General features: G+C 41.1%; 1 protein-coding gene across 1 annotated transcript; it reads right to left on the bottom strand.

Moving 5' to 3' along the window:
* Positions 1-9,740: 9,740 nt before the first annotated feature.
* Positions 9,741-19,842, bottom strand: LOC139462634 (FMRFamide-related neuropeptides-like). The gene is made up of 2 exons (XM_071244465.1): positions 19,701-19,842; positions 9,741-10,231 (listed from the first exon to the last, which is right to left on the bottom strand). The coding sequence occupies exons 1-2, from the start codon at positions 19,840-19,842 to the stop codon at positions 9,741-9,743; spliced, it is 633 nt and encodes a 210-aa protein (XP_071100566.1).
* Between the last annotated feature and the right edge of the window lie 458 nt (positions 19,843-20,300).

Below are 20,300 nucleotides of genomic sequence, written 5' to 3'. Positions count from 1 at the left end.
TACACTAAACACAGGTTATTTATGGTGTCTCTTTTTTTCGAAATATGCCTCCATCGTGCGTACCCGGTAGTGTGCGATGGTTTTGGTTTTGTTTGTTTGTTGTTTAACGCCGCACTCAGCAATATTCCAGCTATACTGCGGCAGTCTGTAAATAATCGAGTCTGGACCAGACATCATGAGCATCGACCCATGCAATTGGGATTCGATGACATGCATCAACCAAGTCACGGAGCCGGACCACCCGATCCCGTCAGTCGCCTCTTACGACAAGCGTAGTCGTCTTTTACGGCAATCATGGGTTGCTGAAGACCTATTCTAACCCGAATCTTTATCCGTGGAGGATATGGTAGTGTTACTGTGAACCTTCTAGCGCCTCATGTAAGGCAGTTTGATATGTCGACTCGACAGGGGCTGAAATGTGAGTGTAGACTGATCCAAAGACAGATTGATAATCATGTAGTATCATGAGTGTCATGAGTGAGTGAGTATGGTTTTTCGCCGCTTTTAGCAATATTCCAGCAATATCACGGTGGGGGACACCAGAAATAGGCTTCACACATTGTACCGGGAATCGAACCCGGGTCTTCGGCGTGAGGAGCAAACGCTTTAACCACTAGGCTACCAGACCGTCCATGTAGCGTTGTGAACATTCACTTGTTGAATGGCTCTGGTGCATTATTGACTTGCACCGTCTTAACGGTTTTACATGAAACTATGACGAATAATATGGTTTATTAATTTTGACCCCGTTGGATAAAACTTTAGTCTGTAGAAAACATCATAATTTTTGTATGTTAGTGTGCTTGTCGTTGAGCAAATGGACAACAACGTGCACTTTTACGTACAATGTATCACTTTATTACATGCAGCGGCATTCCACTGGCGATGTCATACCACGCAAGTGCGTGAGGTATTGCGATCATGCACTCATGATCTTGCGACAGCGCTATACATCATTCGTGACCAACTCGTGTTATTCCGGGACAAGCCGAATAGCGACTCGTGCCCCTCTCATGGCCATTTTTGCGACCGGGTTCCGTCTTAGAGCAAACGGGCATACCTAAAACAATTGTCAACTCGTTGCGTAATGGTTCACATATATTTTATATATATATATCATATATATTTCAGATGCAATTTAAAGCACATCGGGACATGCGGAATTATACAGTATGATTGAACACATTTAACTGTGTCTTGGCAATATTTTTAGATGCAAAACAAATGTAAAATCCAAAATTATGTGTTAGGGATTCTTTGACGAAGAACTTGAAATCATACGCGCATTCTGATTGGTTTGTCGTATTTTAGCACATAACATTCCTCGATAGGGTGACGAGTCTTCTTGCAGGTTACGGAAAGGGGCGAGTGATGACGAATGCGCAAAAGTAAATTAATATAGTAAATTATAGTAAATTAACGCTCCATTGCGGGAAGCCAATAACAGCACCCTGGCAGCAAGACATCTTGGGATCTGTACCGCATGGCGTTAACTTTGTCATAATTTCTCCAGCTATCATAAGTCATTATCAAACATCCCCAGGTCCGTCATGGCAAAAACATAAAACCAGTGACGTCATAGTTTAAATAACAGCGACAAACCTATTCCATATTAATAACAAAATCTCTGCCAAAAGCAGAACGATTGTGCCATTCCGAATATATCACGAGCATGTGTCACAATCAAACAGTGATGATATTTTTTGGGGCGAATAGGTGAGCGTATCCTGCCCGACCGGTAGCACCGTCACAGCGTCAGGGTTATAACGTCGCTGGCCTTCTCCCATTCGCCATTTTTGCGACACTTCGTAATCTGGTAATTACTATTATTGTTTGTGTATATCGCCGTATATCTTACTTTGAGTTTAATAATTCTCGAATTCAAGGTATCATTTTGGTGACTGATTGTCTTTCATTTTTAGTAGCAGGGCGGTCGGGTCGCCTAGTGGTTAAAGTGTTCGCTCGTCACGCCGAAGACCCGGGTTCGATTCCCGACATGGGTACAATGTGTGATGCCCATTTCTGGTGTCCCTCGCCATGATATTGCTGGAATATTGCTAAAAGCGGCGTAAAACCATATTCACTCACCCACTCACTCATTTTTAGTAAGGATAAGATATATTGCTGAACAACTTCTTTATTAAGTAAGGCGAGGTCTATGGATGAACAACTTCTTTATTACAATTAGTGCGACGTTTCTGTGTAGATCCTAGCACCTTTATCAAGCAATTGATGGGTAGGGCTAAACAACATAGGTATATTTATACACTTATATTTATACACTTATTGACATCTAAGTTGTTACAGTGACTAGTTGATGGACACAGAGAGGTGATTAAGCTAACTGGAAGCCAGTGGATGAATAACTTCTTTATTACAATTAGGAGCGACGTTTCGGTGTAGGTTCTAACACTGTTATCAAGCAAGTGATGTACAGAGTACGGTTGACAAGTACCAGTATACCCGCGGTCGCATTCTTTTAGAGACGCATTAATTTCACGATTTACAGTATATATGCATAATCGAACATATACGAATTCGTATTTGAAGGCAAGTGTTTCACGAAGCGAATCGTGTTGCATTATTGTGATTATGATTCATGTACCTTATGGCAAGGTTGTCAGTGCGGTATGTTCCTAATCGGGAATCTATTAGGAAAACACCATGGAACAGCTTGTAGCTCTGTGTAACCACAAGTCAATACTAAAGTCATGTGTAGGAGCAACACCGACATATGCTTACCACAGCCAGTGTTTGTGATAAGAGCCGTGGTATATGATAGATGGGGTCTACCCAGTACAAAGATATCAATATAGCCTGCAGGTATTCGGCAAATCCAAGTACATGTACATCAAAGGTATATGTCTAGATAAAGTAGACACAATTTATGGATAACAACTTCTTTGATGGTGTAAAGGTGACGTTTCGGTATAGATCCTTATACCGCTGTCAAGAAAGTCTGAATTAGGAATAATGTACAGAATATATATATATAGTAGGTGGAGGATTATATTCCGTACAATGTTCCTCATCCGAGTCAGTGTATATCCCAGTCCGTGTATATCCAAGTCAGTGTATATCCGAGTGAGTGTATATCCGAGTCAGTGTATATCCGAGTTAGTGTATGTCCGAGTCAGTGTATATCCGAGTCAGTGTATATCCGAGTCAGGGTATATCCGAATCAGTGTATATCCGAGTCAGTGTATATCCGAATCAGTGTATATCCGAGTCAGTATATATCCGAGTCATTGTATATCCGAGTCAGGGTATATCCGAATCTGTGTATATCCGAGTCAGTGTATATCCGAATCAGTGTATATCCGAGTCAGTGTATATACGAGTCAATGCCTCCAGTAGACGAGTCAGTGTATATACGAGTCAGTGTCTACTAGTATAAGAGTCAGTGTATATACGAGTCAGTGTATGTCCGAGTCAGTGTATATCCAAGTCAGTGTATATACGAGTCAGTGTATGTACGAGTCAGTGTATATCCGAGTCAGTGTATATACGAGTCAGTGTATGTCCGAGTCAGTGTATATCCGAGTCAGTGTATATACGAATCAGTGTAAATACGAATCAGTGTATATCCGAGTCAGCGTATGTCCGAGTCAGTGTATATCCGAGTCAGTGTATATACGAATCTGTGTATATACGAATCAGTGTATATACGAGGAAATGTCTACCAGTAGACGAGTCAGTGTAAATGCTGGCCAGTGTCTACTAGTATACGAGTCAGTGTATGCAAGTAAACGAGTAATGTATATAGACTGTCGTATACCATCCACATGGAAAGTAAGAGAATGTTCGCTTAAAGGTGCAGCCGCACTATAAATAGCGTACAAGATCATGTGACTCCATAAATATGGCGTGACAATTTCAAAACAGTCAGCTCTCCACATGGAGAAAATGAAAGCTTCTAACTCTAGCTATATCCCATATCGAAAGCTGAGATTTGTTATGGTAACACAAAAGATAAGCGGGTGTACACATACATAATTACACATTTTAAAATAATCTGGTTGTCTTCTGAACTGTGAAAGTTAGCAAAGGTTGATTGACACGCATAGAAGTCATGATCTAGTTGGAATCGTACAATCGACTCTGCTTTAAGCAGAGATTTATTGAATATCGAAATGGTTATGTCGCTTATATTTCATTAAACACTTGCTTATGATTTGGTTGGAATCCATTAATGGGCTCTGCTTTTAGCACAGCTTTATTATGATTACGAAAAGGGTTGTTTTGCTTATATCATCATCATCATCATCATCATGATCAATATTATTATTTTTATTGTATACTGATTAAAATTTAATTTAAATACTCTTTAAACCGGAGTTGACCAAAATCTCTTTGACACACTGCTCGTCTGAACACCTATAATATCCAAGCACAGGTGCGTCTTCTTTAGTTTCAGATAATATGTTCCGTCAAGATAAGCGAAGTTTTACTGCTGATCGAGCACATTTACACACTTACTGACATCAAGATAGTCGATAACATTCCACAATACCTGTACAATGTGTCGCCATTGGCCTGACGTTTCGTGGACCGTGACATGTTTTATTGATAACAGATTACGTATGTTTGGCCAGGTACAACACGTGTTGCACGAGTCAATGCGACGATTACCTGTCAAGGCCATTGTTCTACGTACAGCTGACCCGTGAAGACCCAGGGTAGAATAGGTCTTCAGCAACCCATGCTTGCCATGAAAGGCGATTATGCTTGTCGTGAGAGGCGACTAGCAGGATCGGGTGGTCAGGCTCGCTGACTTCGTTGATGCATGTCATCGTATCCCAATTGCGTGGATCGATGTTCATAATGTCAATCACTGGATTGTCTGGTCCAGACTCGATTATTTTCAGACCGCCGTTATATAGCTGTAATATTACTGAGTGCGGCGTTAAACAGCAAAAAACAAACCAAAACAAACAAACAAGCATAACGGCTATTATATGCATTTTCGCAAAGACTTTACATCGGTATTTACTTCATAAACGTATCGAAATAAAGTCTTATAAATTATAAGTAACAAGTTACTAAAATAAACAGCAATTTGTCCAGCTCTAATCCTGACTAAGTTATCTAAATTATCCCTCTAGAATAAAATATTTCCGTCCCTTTTGAAACAAGCATCAGTAACGCCAATTCATAAAAAGGCGATGTACACAAATGCACAAACTATAGACCTGTAGCACTCACAAGTTGTTTAGCCAAAAGCTTTGCAAAGTGAATATTCAAACATGTGTTTAACTTCTTCAGGAAAACACGAACAGCTGATCCTATATACAAATCGGCATATATGCCAGGTGACTGAACGGGGCGGCGGGGTAGCCTAATGGTTAAAGCCGATTATTGCTGGAATATTGCTAAAAGCAGCGTTAAACCATACTCACTCACTCACCCCATATCAGCTCACGCAACTATATACTTTTATTGCAAGTGCATTAGACGAAAGTAAATAAATTACAGCCGTTTTTTGTCAAAGCTTTCGATAGAGTATGGCATAAAGGGATCATTCATTAACTCTTCTGAAATGGATCGAAAGTTATTTAGAAAGTAGCTTCCGAAAAGTAGTCAATAATGCTTATACCTCAGAATCAAAATTTGTATTCTAATCAAATTACAAATAGAATTATTAAAAAGGTTAGTCTAATCATTTACTGCTAAATGAGGGGGGCGGTCGGGTAGCCTACTGGTTTAAGCGTTCGCTCGTGACGCCGAAGACCCGGGTTCGATTCCCGACATGGGTACAAAGTGTGATCCCCTTTTCTGGCGTCCCCCTGCCGTGATATTGCTGGAATATGGCTAAAAGCGGCGTAAAACCATATTCAATCAACAATGCTAAATGAGTTTTAAATACAGACTAGAAAGAAATATGCTGGAGACATGTACACATCTTTCAGCCTGACTCCGACTGCTGATGTCATATGTGTCAATTGTCCAAACGACCAATCATTGTTACGCGAGATTGTACATTTGGACGCATTGAGGACTATTTGTGGGGAGTTCGTGGTTCCAGTCATGCCAAAATATATAATGATTTTTTTCAATCTTCAAAAGAAAGACGACACCGCATCAAACTGATTACATTTTACAAAACATAAAATGGTATTTCACCAAATATCTTAACGTCAAGTCTCTGATAATAGCAATCATAACCTTAGAAATAGATGTCATTTACAAACAATCAAATGTAGAACCCAGGCCTATTCCAAATAATTTCTTCCGGATAGATTTTTCAAGTGGAACGGATTAGGGACCTAAAAATTCAGGTCGGTTGATTTCCTCAAAATGTAACGTGGGTAGGGAGACCAATAGTGCTTCATACATTGTACCCATCGGGAGAATGGAACCCTGGTGTCGGCGTAACGAGCGAATGCTACCAATGAGGAAAAGGGGTTCTTCATAATTCTTTGTGTTTTGAATTTTTTACCATAGATTTTCAACAGTTTTAATTTTAGTATCTTAAATAATGCATTTATATTGATAGAGACAGTAAACGAGTTGGTTTCGTTGTTTTCCTTATTTCTGGTAGGCGAAATAAAAACCTTTTCATATTTTATATGTCACATTTCAATATTTGGGAGTCATCACATTCGTAAACCAAGTTTAAAAACGGTCTGGCCTCACCTTGTAACTACCAGTCGGTTAGAGTTTTTGCAGACAAGAAACAACAGGAGAATGTCCCAGAGTCATGGTCTCTCAGCACCAAATACCGGTGTTCTCATGTTTTAGGGCGGTCGGGTAGCCTAGTGGTTAAAGCGTTCGCTCGTCACGCCGAAGACCCGGGTTCGATTCCCGACATGGGTACAATGTGTGAAGCCAATTTCTGGTGTCCCCCGCCGTGATATTGCTGGAATATTGCTAAAAGCGGCGTAAAACCATACTAACTCACTCACTCACTCTTATGTTTTACCACAGTGGTAAACAAGCACGATCTCCATCTGTTTGGGCTTTGCTCCAACGTTACTCCGACACGCTGTGTTAAACTCCGACACTGGAGGCTCATGTTATACTATGACGTTGTTAAGTTGGTGCCACACAGCGTGTATCACAATGCCCACGTAATTAACGTTCGTACTTGTATCTTCTCAGACATAAGCCCTTGTTTGGGGTTATGTATTTTCAGATTTTCACTTTCCTGTGTCAAAAGACTTTGTTTGTTATGTCTCAAAGTGAGTTTGACCAATCAGAGAGGAGAACTACTAACCCCATATCCCCGTATACCATCAGTACAAATCCAAGATGGTTGTTACTGACCTAATATGAGACCGTTTTCCGTTAGTAACAGCCATTTTGGATTTTCACATATGTCACATGAAAAATCTGGTACGGAAATTCGTTATTCGATACTGTTTTGTGTTTTAATATAATTAGTTTTGATGTGCAAGGACGTTAATTTTTTTGGATCGCGTTCGTGTCTTTGATAATGTTTTATAAAGTTAAAATTATCAACACGGTTTGGCCTCTGAGGTTTGAAGAGTAGTCTCCCTTTGACACTTATTGTCTTAGGTTGTCAGGGGCAGGGGTGGCCCAGTCGTCTTAGGCGCCGCGATTCGCTGTGCAGAGTTGCGTCCCTTGGGCACGCCAGAAACCTATGATAGTGTGTTCGAATCCCGGTTCGCCCCGATTATGTTTCTAGGTTTGTCAGAACCATACCCGTGCTCGTTGGGTTTCACCGAAGTGGTAAATGTCTGAGACCTGCATCACTTCCGGCTTTCCTCCCACATTAAGCTGACACGCCTTGATATAACTGGAATACTGTTAAAAGCGGCGTTAAACCCAACTCACTCTTAGGTTGTAAGTGTTAAGTTTTAAGTTTTGAGCTTGACATGACCTGTGCGTCAAAGATACCAATAGTGTAAACTTTTCGGCATGATAAATTCGTTATGGTGTCTTTAGTTGCCGTATACGTGTCATATTTGGTTAGCAGAAAAATATTGGACGAAGCTTCACATAACTAATAATATACTTTAAAACTCGATAATCGTGTGTATTATGTCTCCATTTTTGGTATATTTCCTGAACCCATTCTCTACCATATTTTTGTTTTTACAATGTCCGAATGATACTTTATTAGCCGTCCAATCAGATTACACTATTAAGCGAGAGATATGTGCAGCGATAAGACTTGGTATGGAGAAGTGCGTGGTGGCTAATGCATCCGGGTTGTTTTTCACTGCAGAAAGGAGATACGTATACTCGAGGATTATGTTTGCACCATGTTACCACTCATACACTTCACGCCACATGACCGCTCCCTTACTTCAACATAGATCTACTTCAGATCGCCTCCCATAAACATTAACACAGACTTACTGAGATGAATTCCCTTGTACTTCAACATAGACTTACAAAATATCTTCGTCCGTTTATTTTTCTTCCGACTTGCGAAAAATCACTACCTGAAAACCATAACAGAGACTGACAACAGATCACTGACTTATACTTTGACATAGACTTACTGGAGATCGCCACCCTTCTGTTTTATATAGACTTGCGATAAATCACCATCCGTATACTTCTACACAAACTTTCTATAGATCACCATCCTTTTGTAACTATTTTAACTTAGACTTATCGCAGATCGCCACCCGTTCACTCAACTTAGACTTGCGGCAGATCGCCACCCGTACACTTAACATGGACTTGCGGCAGATCGCCACCCGCACACTTAACATAGACTTGCGGCAGATCGCCACCCGTACCCTTAACATAGACTTGCGGCAGATCGCCACCATTATACTTTAACAATAGACCAGGCAAACCAGTGGTTGATCACATGAGAAACGTCGCGCGTGTGGTGTGAGTACGATGATACGCAATGAGCCAAGATACCTGGCCATCATATTCCATTGTCGCCTAGCAATAGAGTATTAGGGACCTATTCTTACGCGGTTCCCACGGGGGACATCTGAACAAATGTCCCTAAGTTAAGAGATACATGATTAACAATTAATGCTTGGAGCGTTTCTCGACTGTACCCTCATTCTTCCCTATGTACGTGTGTATTGTAGTGATGTTTCGGACAATGTGTTTCATGCTAATAAATGTGAGGATGTGAGTGAGTTGGGTTTTATGCCGGGTTTAAATCCCAGCAATATCACGGCGAAGGACACCTCCAATCGGCTTCACACAGTCTACCCATGTTGTGATTCGAACCCGGGCCTGACGCACGAACTTTTCAACCATTAGGCGACCCCCAACACGTGCGCCATTACAACTTTCAGAACAAAACAAATGCAACAAAGTTAGTTAGATATGCATCTTTATTTTGTGTCAAATTAAGGGGAGACAACCCCGGCCTGAGGATGGAATGTACAACAACCTGTTTCTCTCATAACACGGCAAATATCGGACAAACTACGCCCCATCAAACGAGGGCCAGTCTCCAGATCTGCGGATTGTGTCATGTATGTATATTTAGACAGCCTATGTTATTTGAGAAACAGACACAATGTTGTTTTGAGGGGGAGAGGAAGATGCCCTCTCCCCCACGGCGATGAGTATGATGTTTAAATCTCAAACAAGCATTCTCAATATGTGAACAATAGACCAACATCAGCAGTAAACAGTGTCAGCAGTATGACCATTCATTAAGGCGAATAGAGTCAACAACGTCTCAAAATAGTTCTTATAAAATAGACATAAAACAAAAAAACTTCAGTCAGAATCAGCAGTTTGGTATGTCGGGTGTCGAGGTCGACAAAGGCAGTAGGGTCCGTGTTCGAAAATCAAACTTCAAATCCACGTTTACCGAAATGAAGCCATCCATTTCGACCAAACCTCATGAAGCGTTTCTCTAAATCGTCGACCCTGTCGCTTAGAGCGTCATAGTTAGCAAGGTGTCTAACTCGGACATCGTCTGTGGTATCTACTGATCTTTTCATGGCATCAGCAGATGATATAGACGACTCCTGCACCGAGCGACGTTGACGACTGTGATCGTTGTCCTTGGCCTTTGTTTCATCCATAGCATCACGCTTAAGCCGGTATTGCCAGCCGTTGTTGTTGGGGGCACCTCGTAGTAGTATGGCTTTTAGCATGGGGTCTTCTCCGGGGTCTGATCGTCCGAATCGTAGGTAGGCTTTATCCTCATAGGAGTCGAAACGTTTGTCGATGTCATCTTCAAGAAGGGAAGTGCCACCTCGACCAAAGCGTAGGAACGGCTCGCCGAAATTACGTCCAAACCTGAGGAAGCGTTTGTTGAACCGAACGTTGTGATCTGGAACATAGGAAGGACTGTTTTGTACATTTTCTTTAATTTTAATGTATTTGGTCAAAAAAAATTGAAGAGATATACGAAAACTATTCAACTTGAGCTGAAACGTTGGTTCCATGGCATAAAATATAGATGCAAATGACAGACAGATTTATGTCGTATGTGTAGCCATGAGGCCAATAGTAAACTGACATTTTGTTGTAGGATAATTCGTCTTGGAGCACCATTCGTATAATAGATCTGAATTGATGTACTAATTTGAGTTTGATTTATATTCAATGTATCGTGTTTCTTTATTTAAAAAAAGCAAATCTGAGAAGAATGTGGCTTTTTTTACTATTCATTAACTGTACCAATTTTCTTTGTGTTGGATACGTATAGAAATAATTAGGCAGGTATTTGATTCTTATATCTTCATATACTGGACATATTAATAACACATGGTATTCATCTTCTTGGTAATATTTGTAGTAAGGACTCATCGATGTGAAAACATCATTATCTTTGGAATGTCTGCGTAACTGTATATTGAATGAGTGAGTGAGTGAGTTAAAATTTAACGTCACATCGGCAATATTTCTGCCATAACGTGACTGTATATTGAAGGTTTGTCTACCACATCTGAACTTCGTTAAACATCTGCGTAAACATATAGATCGAATACATTTCTGGTATTATTTCCATCTTAAACATGGAACAGGCATGTAGCGACTTTGAACATCTGATATCAGCTGACCAGTCTCGACATCTTTACATCGTTGTTTTAACATTATTTTATTTCAAACATCTGGGATATCCACGCATATGCAAATCCATGCCAAAAAAGAATTTCTCTAACAGCTGAGGCCCAGCTTATATCCCAAAAGTCATCAAGGCGTTTAAGCATGTTATAGAATCATCTAGAGCCAACGTATCCAGATATGATACATACGTATGAGTTAACTCTGCATTGACAGTTTACAAATATCAGGGGCGTTAATGTTACCAATTATGCACTATAATGTACATGAGAATATCTTGACACGTTTCACTAATCAGGCGTCGTTCAGCATAAACCCACAATAGTGAGGTATTGTTTGTTTGATTCATGCAGCGACGTTGCAGCCATATGACGGTGGCCTGTACATGATCGAGTTGGTACATGATAACCCAGTTGTCAACATATACAGACCGCCTCCGTGGTCTAGTGGTAGAGCATCCGCCCGAAGAGCGGAAGGTCCGGGGTTCGATTACCAAAAGACGTTACAAGATGGTACTTGTTGTTACCCTGTCTGGCACTCGGCATTAAGGGGCGTAAACAAAGACTCGTCGGCTCGGAGTCAGTATACTGTGTCTGAGTGGGGTATTTATGATAAACTGCGGCATGGTATCTCAGTGTGCTAGCACTATAAATCGGCATCAGCCTGGACTAGTACAAGCACACACACACAAACACACACACACACACACACAAACACACACACACACACACACACACACACACACGTGCATGCCCGTCGCTATATTAGTGCAATAATCTTGGACGCGACGTTTAACCCCATTTCACCTTGAATATAAACTATGGAAAAAATCGTGTTCTTTAACATTTTGGCATAGGTGTATGTTCATAGATAGGTAGGAAACCCGTCTTGGCCAGTGGAGCTCTGTCGCAACGCCAGACAATCTCGTGACACTCTCGGTAGGGATCGCGATATCACTGCGAGGAGCCGGGGGTAGATTCTCTTAACTCTCCTAGAAAATATGCAAAAATTACAAAGACGACAAATCACAAATGTCAATGTGACCTTGACCTAACTGAAATGAGCAAAGGTAACCGCTGTATTACAAGATTTAATTATATCACTAAGTCTACCTTACTACACAAAATGATTAAAGTAGCTTTAATTTTCTGACATCATAAATCACGCAGGTCAGGAACCTTTAAGCAGGGTGATTAATGGTTTGGAAAAGTCAATAATCACACAGCAAATATCTCGTGAACCAACGTATCGATTTTTCATCCCACCAGGTGTATACAATAGATTGTAGAAGCAGACATCACGGAGCGCTGATCAAGCATTAAATCTTCTCATAACCACATGCCAACCATCACACATTAGACCCGGCCAAACACCTGGTACCCGCGTGTGTACGTGCCCTTGACTTTAGTGGCAATCTATACATCGGCAAGAACAGCTGTTATGTACGTTCTAGAGTGTCAGCGAATATAAACATTGGTTGTATATTTCAACGATAAAAACGTCCCAGTCTTAGCAAAATGACGGTCGGGACATGTGTGTTGAAATTACGATCAGTTGTATGGGAGTAATATGTGACACGAAATCGATGTCTTATGTTTGGGGAGATCGATAATATATCGAGTTATTGGCTGTTCGGAACAATCAAACTGTCGATAATGGGTTATGTGATGACATAGTCACTGTGTTATATCGTCTTCATTGATACATCGAATACTCGGAATTCGAATTAAAAGAGTTCGAATTAACGACGGATTCCGACTTCGGCACCAAAAGTTTTGGCGGTTTTTGTCTCTAAGTTTGGAATCAGAGTTGCGTCCCTATGGCACGCCAGAAACCTATGATTGTGAGTTCGAATCCCGGTTCGCCCCAATTATGTTTCTAGGTTTGTCAGCACCATACCCGTGCTCGGGGGTTTCACGGAAGTGGTAAACGTCTGAGACCTGCATCACTTGGGTTTTTTCTCCCACATTAAACTGACACGCCGTGATATAACTGGAATACTGTTAAAAGCGGCGTTAAACCCAACTCACTCACTCACTCAATAAGTTTGGAAACACTATTTCCTCACCTGTATCCGGTGTTTCCTGGATATCGATAAAAACTTATTAGAATAAAAGCGAGAATATTTTTCCATATTCCTAAGAAATCTTTGCCAAAAGCAGAGTCGAGTGTACGATTCCGACTATATCATGAGCATGCGTTAAGGAGTCACTATCAAATAGGGAGTGAGTGAGTGAGTATGGTTTTACGCCACCTTTAGCAATATTCCCGCAATATCACTTCTTGGCCAAATTACCTTGTTTTAACATTGAAAATCCGACCAGTAATTCCGACGCCTATACATAAACAAATAGATCAACAAGGAGGACAATCTCAGCCCATAGGAATGCCAATAATGACCAGTTGTATAGCCAACTGACAAAATATATGTTCACTCAGTGAGCGGATATAAAATAACAGCCTCAATCGTCACATTTGTCTCCCAAAAGTATCGGAATCAATCGAGGTAAAACGAAATGAAACATGAGGACATTCCTCGCATCGTGTTCCGTCTCAGCGCAAACGGGCATAGCGAAAAGAATTGTGAAATCGTTGTGCAATGATTCACGTATATTTCCCCCATATATCATATATAGTCCAGATGCTGAACTTACAGTATAATACAGTGTGATTGAACATATTTAACTGTATCTTGGGTATATTTTTAAAGACATATGTAAAGTAAAATAAATATTCCTGTGGGATTCTTTGACTGAAGTACTTGAAGTCATACGCGAATTCTGATTGGTTTGTCGTATTTTCGCACGTAACATTCATCGATAGGGGACGAGTCTGCTTGCAGGCAACGGAAAGGGTCGAGTGTGACAAATGCGTGTGCATATGTAAGCGTCGGCCTACAACTTCTGTTGTGATGTGATGTCATCCGATTTATGCAGATAAATGTCAGTACTCTGTGTGTGGCAGTAATGGTTGGTTTGTTGCCCTTGGTGTGTCGTCACAGCCTAGGCATCACGTGACATATGTTGTGCACGTGATGTTCAGTCCAGCACGTGCTGTCACCTCCAAGTGTTGCCACAGTGTTAGAAATGTACAGGTCCTCAAGAAAACCAGAGAAAAATTGCCATTGTGTTCATTTGCAAGTAAGACATTTTTTTAGATAATACGTCATTTTACGTATACATATTCATCACTTCTTTGATACTTTCAACAATGTTTACTTGCCATAATACATTGTTTAAGGAGATGTCGCTAAAAAGTCTCGTCAGATTACTGTTATAGTAATCAGTATTTGATCTATAGTATGTTCGTTTTTTATACACTGCATGAGTTTTATGATTTAAATATTCCTCCTTCAGACCTCTCTGAGAGAGAGAGAGAGAGAGAGAGAGAGAGAGAGAGAGAGAGAGAGAGAGAGAGAATCAAGCTTTCGTTGTGTTGCTGCCTGTGTGGTACGCCACAGAGCGAAATGTCTGTAATTTCATCGAATGCAATTAATTAGCCTGTGTTATAATAGCTTAGATTGTCATTTGCTTAAAACTGTTGTGTCCTGTTGGTTAGGTCTGGCTAAAAACAAATGAATACTTTTTTTGAAAGATATCGTTGTTATGCTTTCGTGTCTGTTGATTATTTATCGGCCAGACAAACCATTACAATCCCTATCAAGCGACCTTAATGCATATTTTACGTACGCTTCTCTCGGTTTTTTGCGCGGTGATCTTGTCTTGTCATTGGAATACTGAGGTAATAAATATTATGCCTTATTTTCCGTGATTTTACTTGAGAAAAACTGGGACCAATTACCGACAGTAGCCATGTGTCCAATCTTGAATTCAATTTTCTCAGTGCGTCCATGTAAATGTTCACCCAAACAATCGGGCGTGAGCAGGAAAGTAGCATGTGTGAACAGAAATACCAGCTTAGTTAGAATTTATTCTAGGTAATATTTCACGATGTAATCACCGTAGACACTACTACTGTTGACAGCGGTACAGGGCATTTGAATGAGGAATTCGTACAACGGGCAAAAAGAATTCTTGTCCCAGCTTTCAGTGCAGATAGGGCGACAGCGGACATAAACCACATGTCTGTTTGCGAAAACATGCAGAAATTCACTATAGAAAATAACCCCAAATTTGAGAGTGGAAATCGTTTTTCAAATATTTTTTTAGATAATACAGATGCATCAGCACACAATTGTAAGGTGACATATTGGCTTGGTATTGTTTAAAGTAACAAAACTAATACAATTCCACCCGGTTATGTTAAAGACTAGCGATGTGCCAAACTACCACAGCCAATCAGCTGCCTCCTGTCAAACTGCAAAGGGGTCTACTTGACGATATACACATGCACATGTACTTTCTATTGGGGTCCATGTCTTCTTTTTAAAAGGGGGCGTTCACTCATTGTAGCCTTACTTTTGTACTTGACCATGTCATTAATCAAAAACAAAGCGTAAGAAAATCTTAAGAAGGACAACAATAGACATAATCATTCGTGACCAACTCGTGTTATTCCGGGACAAGCCGAAGAGCGACTCGTGCCCCTCTCATAGCCATTATTGCGACCGGGTTCCGTCTTAGAGCAAACGGGCATACCTAAAACTATTGTCAACTCGTTGCGTAATGGTTCACATACATTTCCCCATATGTCATATATATTTTAGATGCTACTTTAAGCACATCGGGACATGCGGAATTATACAGTATGATTGAACACATCTAACTGTGTCTTGGCAATATTTTTAGATGCAAGACAAATGTAAAATCCAAAATTATTTGTTAGGGATTCTTTGACGAAGAACTTGAAACATACGCGCATTCTGATTGGTTTGTCGTATTTTCGCACACAACATTCATCGATAGGGTGACGAGTCTTCATGCAGGTTACGGAAAGGGGCGAGTGGTGACGAATGGTGAGGGATAAAACAAGACTCCGAGGTTGTGGTCGCGGAAATAAAACCGAGGCAAGAGGGTATCGTCAATGTAAGACGGAGGAGCGAATCTCCGAGCTCTTTTGATACCGATACCCGACTGCCGAGGTCTTATTTCCTCGACTATAACCGAGGAGGAGTGCTTTATCTCACTTATAAACCGTCTAAATGCAAGAGGGGCGGTCGGGTAGCCTAGTGGTTAACGCGTTCGCTCGTCACGCCGAAGACCCGGGTTCGATTCCGGACATGGGTACAATGTGTGAAGCCCATTTCTGGTTTCCCCGCCATGATATTGCTTGAATATTGCTAAAAGCGGCGTAAAACTATACTTACTCACTCACTAAATGCAAGAATAATAGAAAAGGCTCGATATCTCTTATAGTGAAACAATACAGTGAGTCGCTGTATAAAAGGAATGCGATCAAAGCGTGCGAGAGAAGAAACACGTGCAGCTTACACAAAACTATGCCATGACATCTAAAACTGAACGTTATCAATACCTGCCCCGCTGGTTCAGTGGCAAAACAGTTGGTTAAAAACTTAACACGACACGTGAAGTTGCAAGTTCAATTCCATTCATGCATAATGCAGAACGTTTCATTTCTTGTCGATTTTTAGCCCAAATTCCATCTGCTACTCAAATCACGTGGTCTTCGTTGCAAAAAGTAAAACCTCATACGAGGCCTTTCTTGGAATAAGTAAAAACTTCCATGAAGTTTTAACGAGATTGGAAGATACAGTAGAACATGGATATAACGAACTACAAGGGACCGGAGAAATAAGTTCGTTATATCCGTTGTTCCTTATATACGTTTTCGCTCGGAAACGTCCACCATCTTGGCTAAAACACAATACAATACACATACACGTTTACACACGTTTCCTCCCGCAGCTACTGGTGATTCAGTTAAAAAGTACCAACATTTTAATGAAATGGTCGGACGAAATTGTATCTGATGTTATTATTTGATCAGAATTAAGATTAACATAATGCAAGTTTAACGAGGTTGAATCGTCGCCAGTAATTGTGTTGATTCGCGTCTGAATGCGTACAGACAATTGTCAGTGACACTTGACACTGAGTGAGATTTCTCAGTTCGCTATACACGTCACTAATAAGTGATAGATGGACTTGTCGGTGATCAGATATCAGTTCGCTATATCCGTTAGTTCGCTGTAGAGAGTTCGTTATGTACGTAAAGTTTATATGATAATATCTAGGAGATAAATCGGGGATGTTTTAGCAGTTCGCTGTATCCGTTTGTTCGTTCCAACCGTGTTCGTTATATTCGCGTTCTACTGTATATACAATACAATAGGCAAAACTGGCAGTAGGTTTGTAAAACACACAGTCGTTCGTCCAGAATTCAGTTAAAGCAACTCAACTCATCGACGTATGAAAGCCGCGGGCGTAAGTGTGATATCCCTGGGTACTCTGTGAAGAAATGTGTCGCGAAAGGGTCAATTAAATTAGGAGACAAGGAATTGAAGTTGTTTCTTACTTCTTATGTTTTATTTGATTATCTCGCCAGTGTAATGAACGGTTCGGTGATGACATCTCTGTCTAAGTCGCAACAACTATACTTCAACCAGTCAATTAATTTCAATTCGGATGTGAAAACAACCATTCCATGTACTTTAAATAAGAAACCAACCAAACCACGAGTGTTGTCGTGGTGTACCAATGTCGCGTCGATTTATGTTAACTAGCTTTACGTATTTCACCCATTTGTGGAGTCGATCCCAGGACTCATGTGAAAAGCGAACACTCTATCTACTGGACTACCTCCAATATCACAGCCAATCAAAGTGATGAGGATATATGATACATATATAAGGGATATTTCATATATCGAGTGAAGGGGAAAGGAGAGTTTTCACGTCTAGAGATTTATCATATACTTTTTGGACATATTTTTCTGCTAACCTAATATGACACGGTATATGGAAACTAAAGACACCATAACGAATCTTATTGTGACGTGAGGTCGGAATGACGTCCCACCAGAAACGACGTCATAGCTAAAGATAAATTGTGGTTCCGCTGCTGATGCGCCTTGCTGTCCTTACAGGTGAACACTACAATTAGTCCCTGTATGTATACATCTTCTTAAGTAATAAATAGAAAGTTATATCCGTGTTCATGCCATACCATGTTTAGAAAACCATCATGTGCCAAACAAAAAACCAAGAAAGGAGTAAATCATTGCACTTTATCATCGACCGCAAACGCCCATCTCAACCACATGCCACACAGAAACTTGAAACGACAACCTTGCTTAGAAATGGACCATTTCCGATTATAATTTGTCAAAAGTCGGATCAAGATCCTGTGATTCGTGGCGGGAAATTCACAAACAGATATTGTCCAGGAAGCGTCCCGATTAAGCCGTTCTCAATCCGAATCTGATCCGATTTGTATCTTCCGCATGGTAAAAAACGACCGAATCTGTCACGACAGCGTCGAATATGATCCGACAGAGATCAGACAGTGAACGGACAGTGAACCGACAAAGACGGTTTGCATTCGGTAAGATCTGGACGCAAACTGGACTCAATCGACAAGAAACGGCAATGAACAATTCATGATTTAATCACGACAGCGTCCTGATTCACAGGACACCGTCCAGATAACACAGGACATTGTTACGATTTTGATACGATACAGCAGAATCTGTAATGACATAGTCACGATTGTAATCCGACTAGACAAAATCGGATGAGTTTCCCGAATGTTACGGGACACACCATACTGTCTGGAGTGCTTGGCCAACCCCTCTGGATCTTCCCCGATCCTTAGGACTATGCTACGAACGTATGCGACTGCGTTCAGACAATGATAGGAAATATCAAATGTGTAGATCGATGCTCATGTTTTTAATCACTGGATTGTCTGGTCCAGACTCGATTATTTTCATACCGCCGTCGTATTGCTGGAATATTGCTAAGTGCGGCGTTAAACAACAAACAAACAAACAAGTTTGTAAAAGAATGAACAGTTACATCAGTGCCATATCCTGATCAAACGACTGGTTGTACTTTTGAGGAACATAATTCATAGTTTGACATGTATTGACGTTTCAAAGTATAATGAGTGGGTGAGTGAGTTGGGTTTAACGCCGTTTTTAACATTATTCCAGTTATATCACGGCGTGTCAGCTTAATGTGGGAGAAAAAGCCCGAAGTGATGCAGGTCTCAGACGTTTACCACTTCGGTGAAACCCACGAGCACGGGTATGGTGCTGACAAACCTAGAAACATAATCGGGGCGAACCGGGATTCGAACCCACAATCATAGGTTTCTGGCGTGCCCAAGGGACGCAACTCTGCACAGCGAATCGCGGCGCCTTAGACGTACCCCCCTCAAAGTATAATGGATTTTGTTGACAAACTCTTCGACAAACAGTCTTTGATGAACGACTTACTGGGGCATTATGTAAAAACACGAAGTCTTTTTTTTTCGACGGGAACGTCTGCCCGGAGAGCGGAAGGTTCGGGATTCGATCCCCGGCCGCGTCATACCAAAAGACGTTTAAAAGTGGTAATTGTTGACGCTCGGCATTAAAGGGGTAAAACAAGAACTGGTCGGCTCGGAGTCAGTATGCTGAGCGGGGTATTAATGTTAAACAGCGGAAAGTATTTCAGTGGGAATGCACGTCGCTCCATAAGTGCAATACTCATGGACGCGGCGACGCTAAACTCCAATTCAACTCACCGCACCTTTTTCGACGGAGGAATATTTGTGTCCTTTGAGACAGACTTTAGAAAATAAAGTCAATAACGCGACCTCTTCCAATACCATCTATCTTATCCCGACACGACGAGCATTTTGTTTTTGTCAGGGCAACAGTATTATCTTTGTAATGAAACAGCACAGTTTTAGAGAAGTTGTCAGGTGCGCCCTGGATGCGCTGGTTATCTATCGGCTTGCTGTCTCCCATATTCGCCTGCTCTACACTGTATCGATGGGCGAGTTACAAGGCCCACAGGGGACAGATAACATGCATCTACGGACAACACATTTACATATCTGCATATATTGTCTGGGACTAACTGTTTAGCTGATGTTTTGAAGTAAGTTATTTCTCAACAGCTGAAGTGCACTTCACAAGAAACTTCGTTCTGCTCGGTACCGTTCCTAGATTAATCTTCCGGATTAACACCTGTCCGTATTAACGAAACAGTGGCGTGTATAGTCATATTTCTTTGGTTAATAGCCGTTCCGTGTGGGTGGAGGGGTGGGGGTCGGGGTGGGGTGCGAAATGAAGGGTCCAGGTTTTTTCGATATTTGTCACTTTGTAGGATGTGCCTTCCTTTATTCTTAAGGAGTTAAAACAAGGACTGGGCCCCGCTACACGGAGCGATCTTAGCGCTACGACTATCGCAAAGCCCATTTTAA

The sequence above is a fragment of the Haliotis cracherodii genome, unplaced genomic scaffold (genome assembly GCF_022045235.1).
Source record: "Haliotis cracherodii isolate W230 unplaced genomic scaffold, xgHalCrac1.p SCAF_15, whole genome shotgun sequence".
Classification (NCBI taxonomy): domain Eukaryota; kingdom Metazoa; phylum Mollusca; class Gastropoda; order Lepetellida; family Haliotidae; genus Haliotis; species Haliotis cracherodii.
This window is presented reverse-complemented; position numbering and strand designations above follow the sequence as displayed.

Excerpts from the sequence above, each read along its gene's own strand:
- LOC139462634 (XM_071244465.1), bottom strand. The coding sequence starts at position 19,842 with ATGGGAGACAGCAAGCCGATAGATAACCAGCGCATCCAGGGCGCACCT. Across the intron at positions 10,232-19,700 it reads GTGTCGGGATAAGATAGATG|ATCACAACGTTCGGTTCAAC; the intron begins GTATTGGAAGAG and ends CCTATGTTCCAG.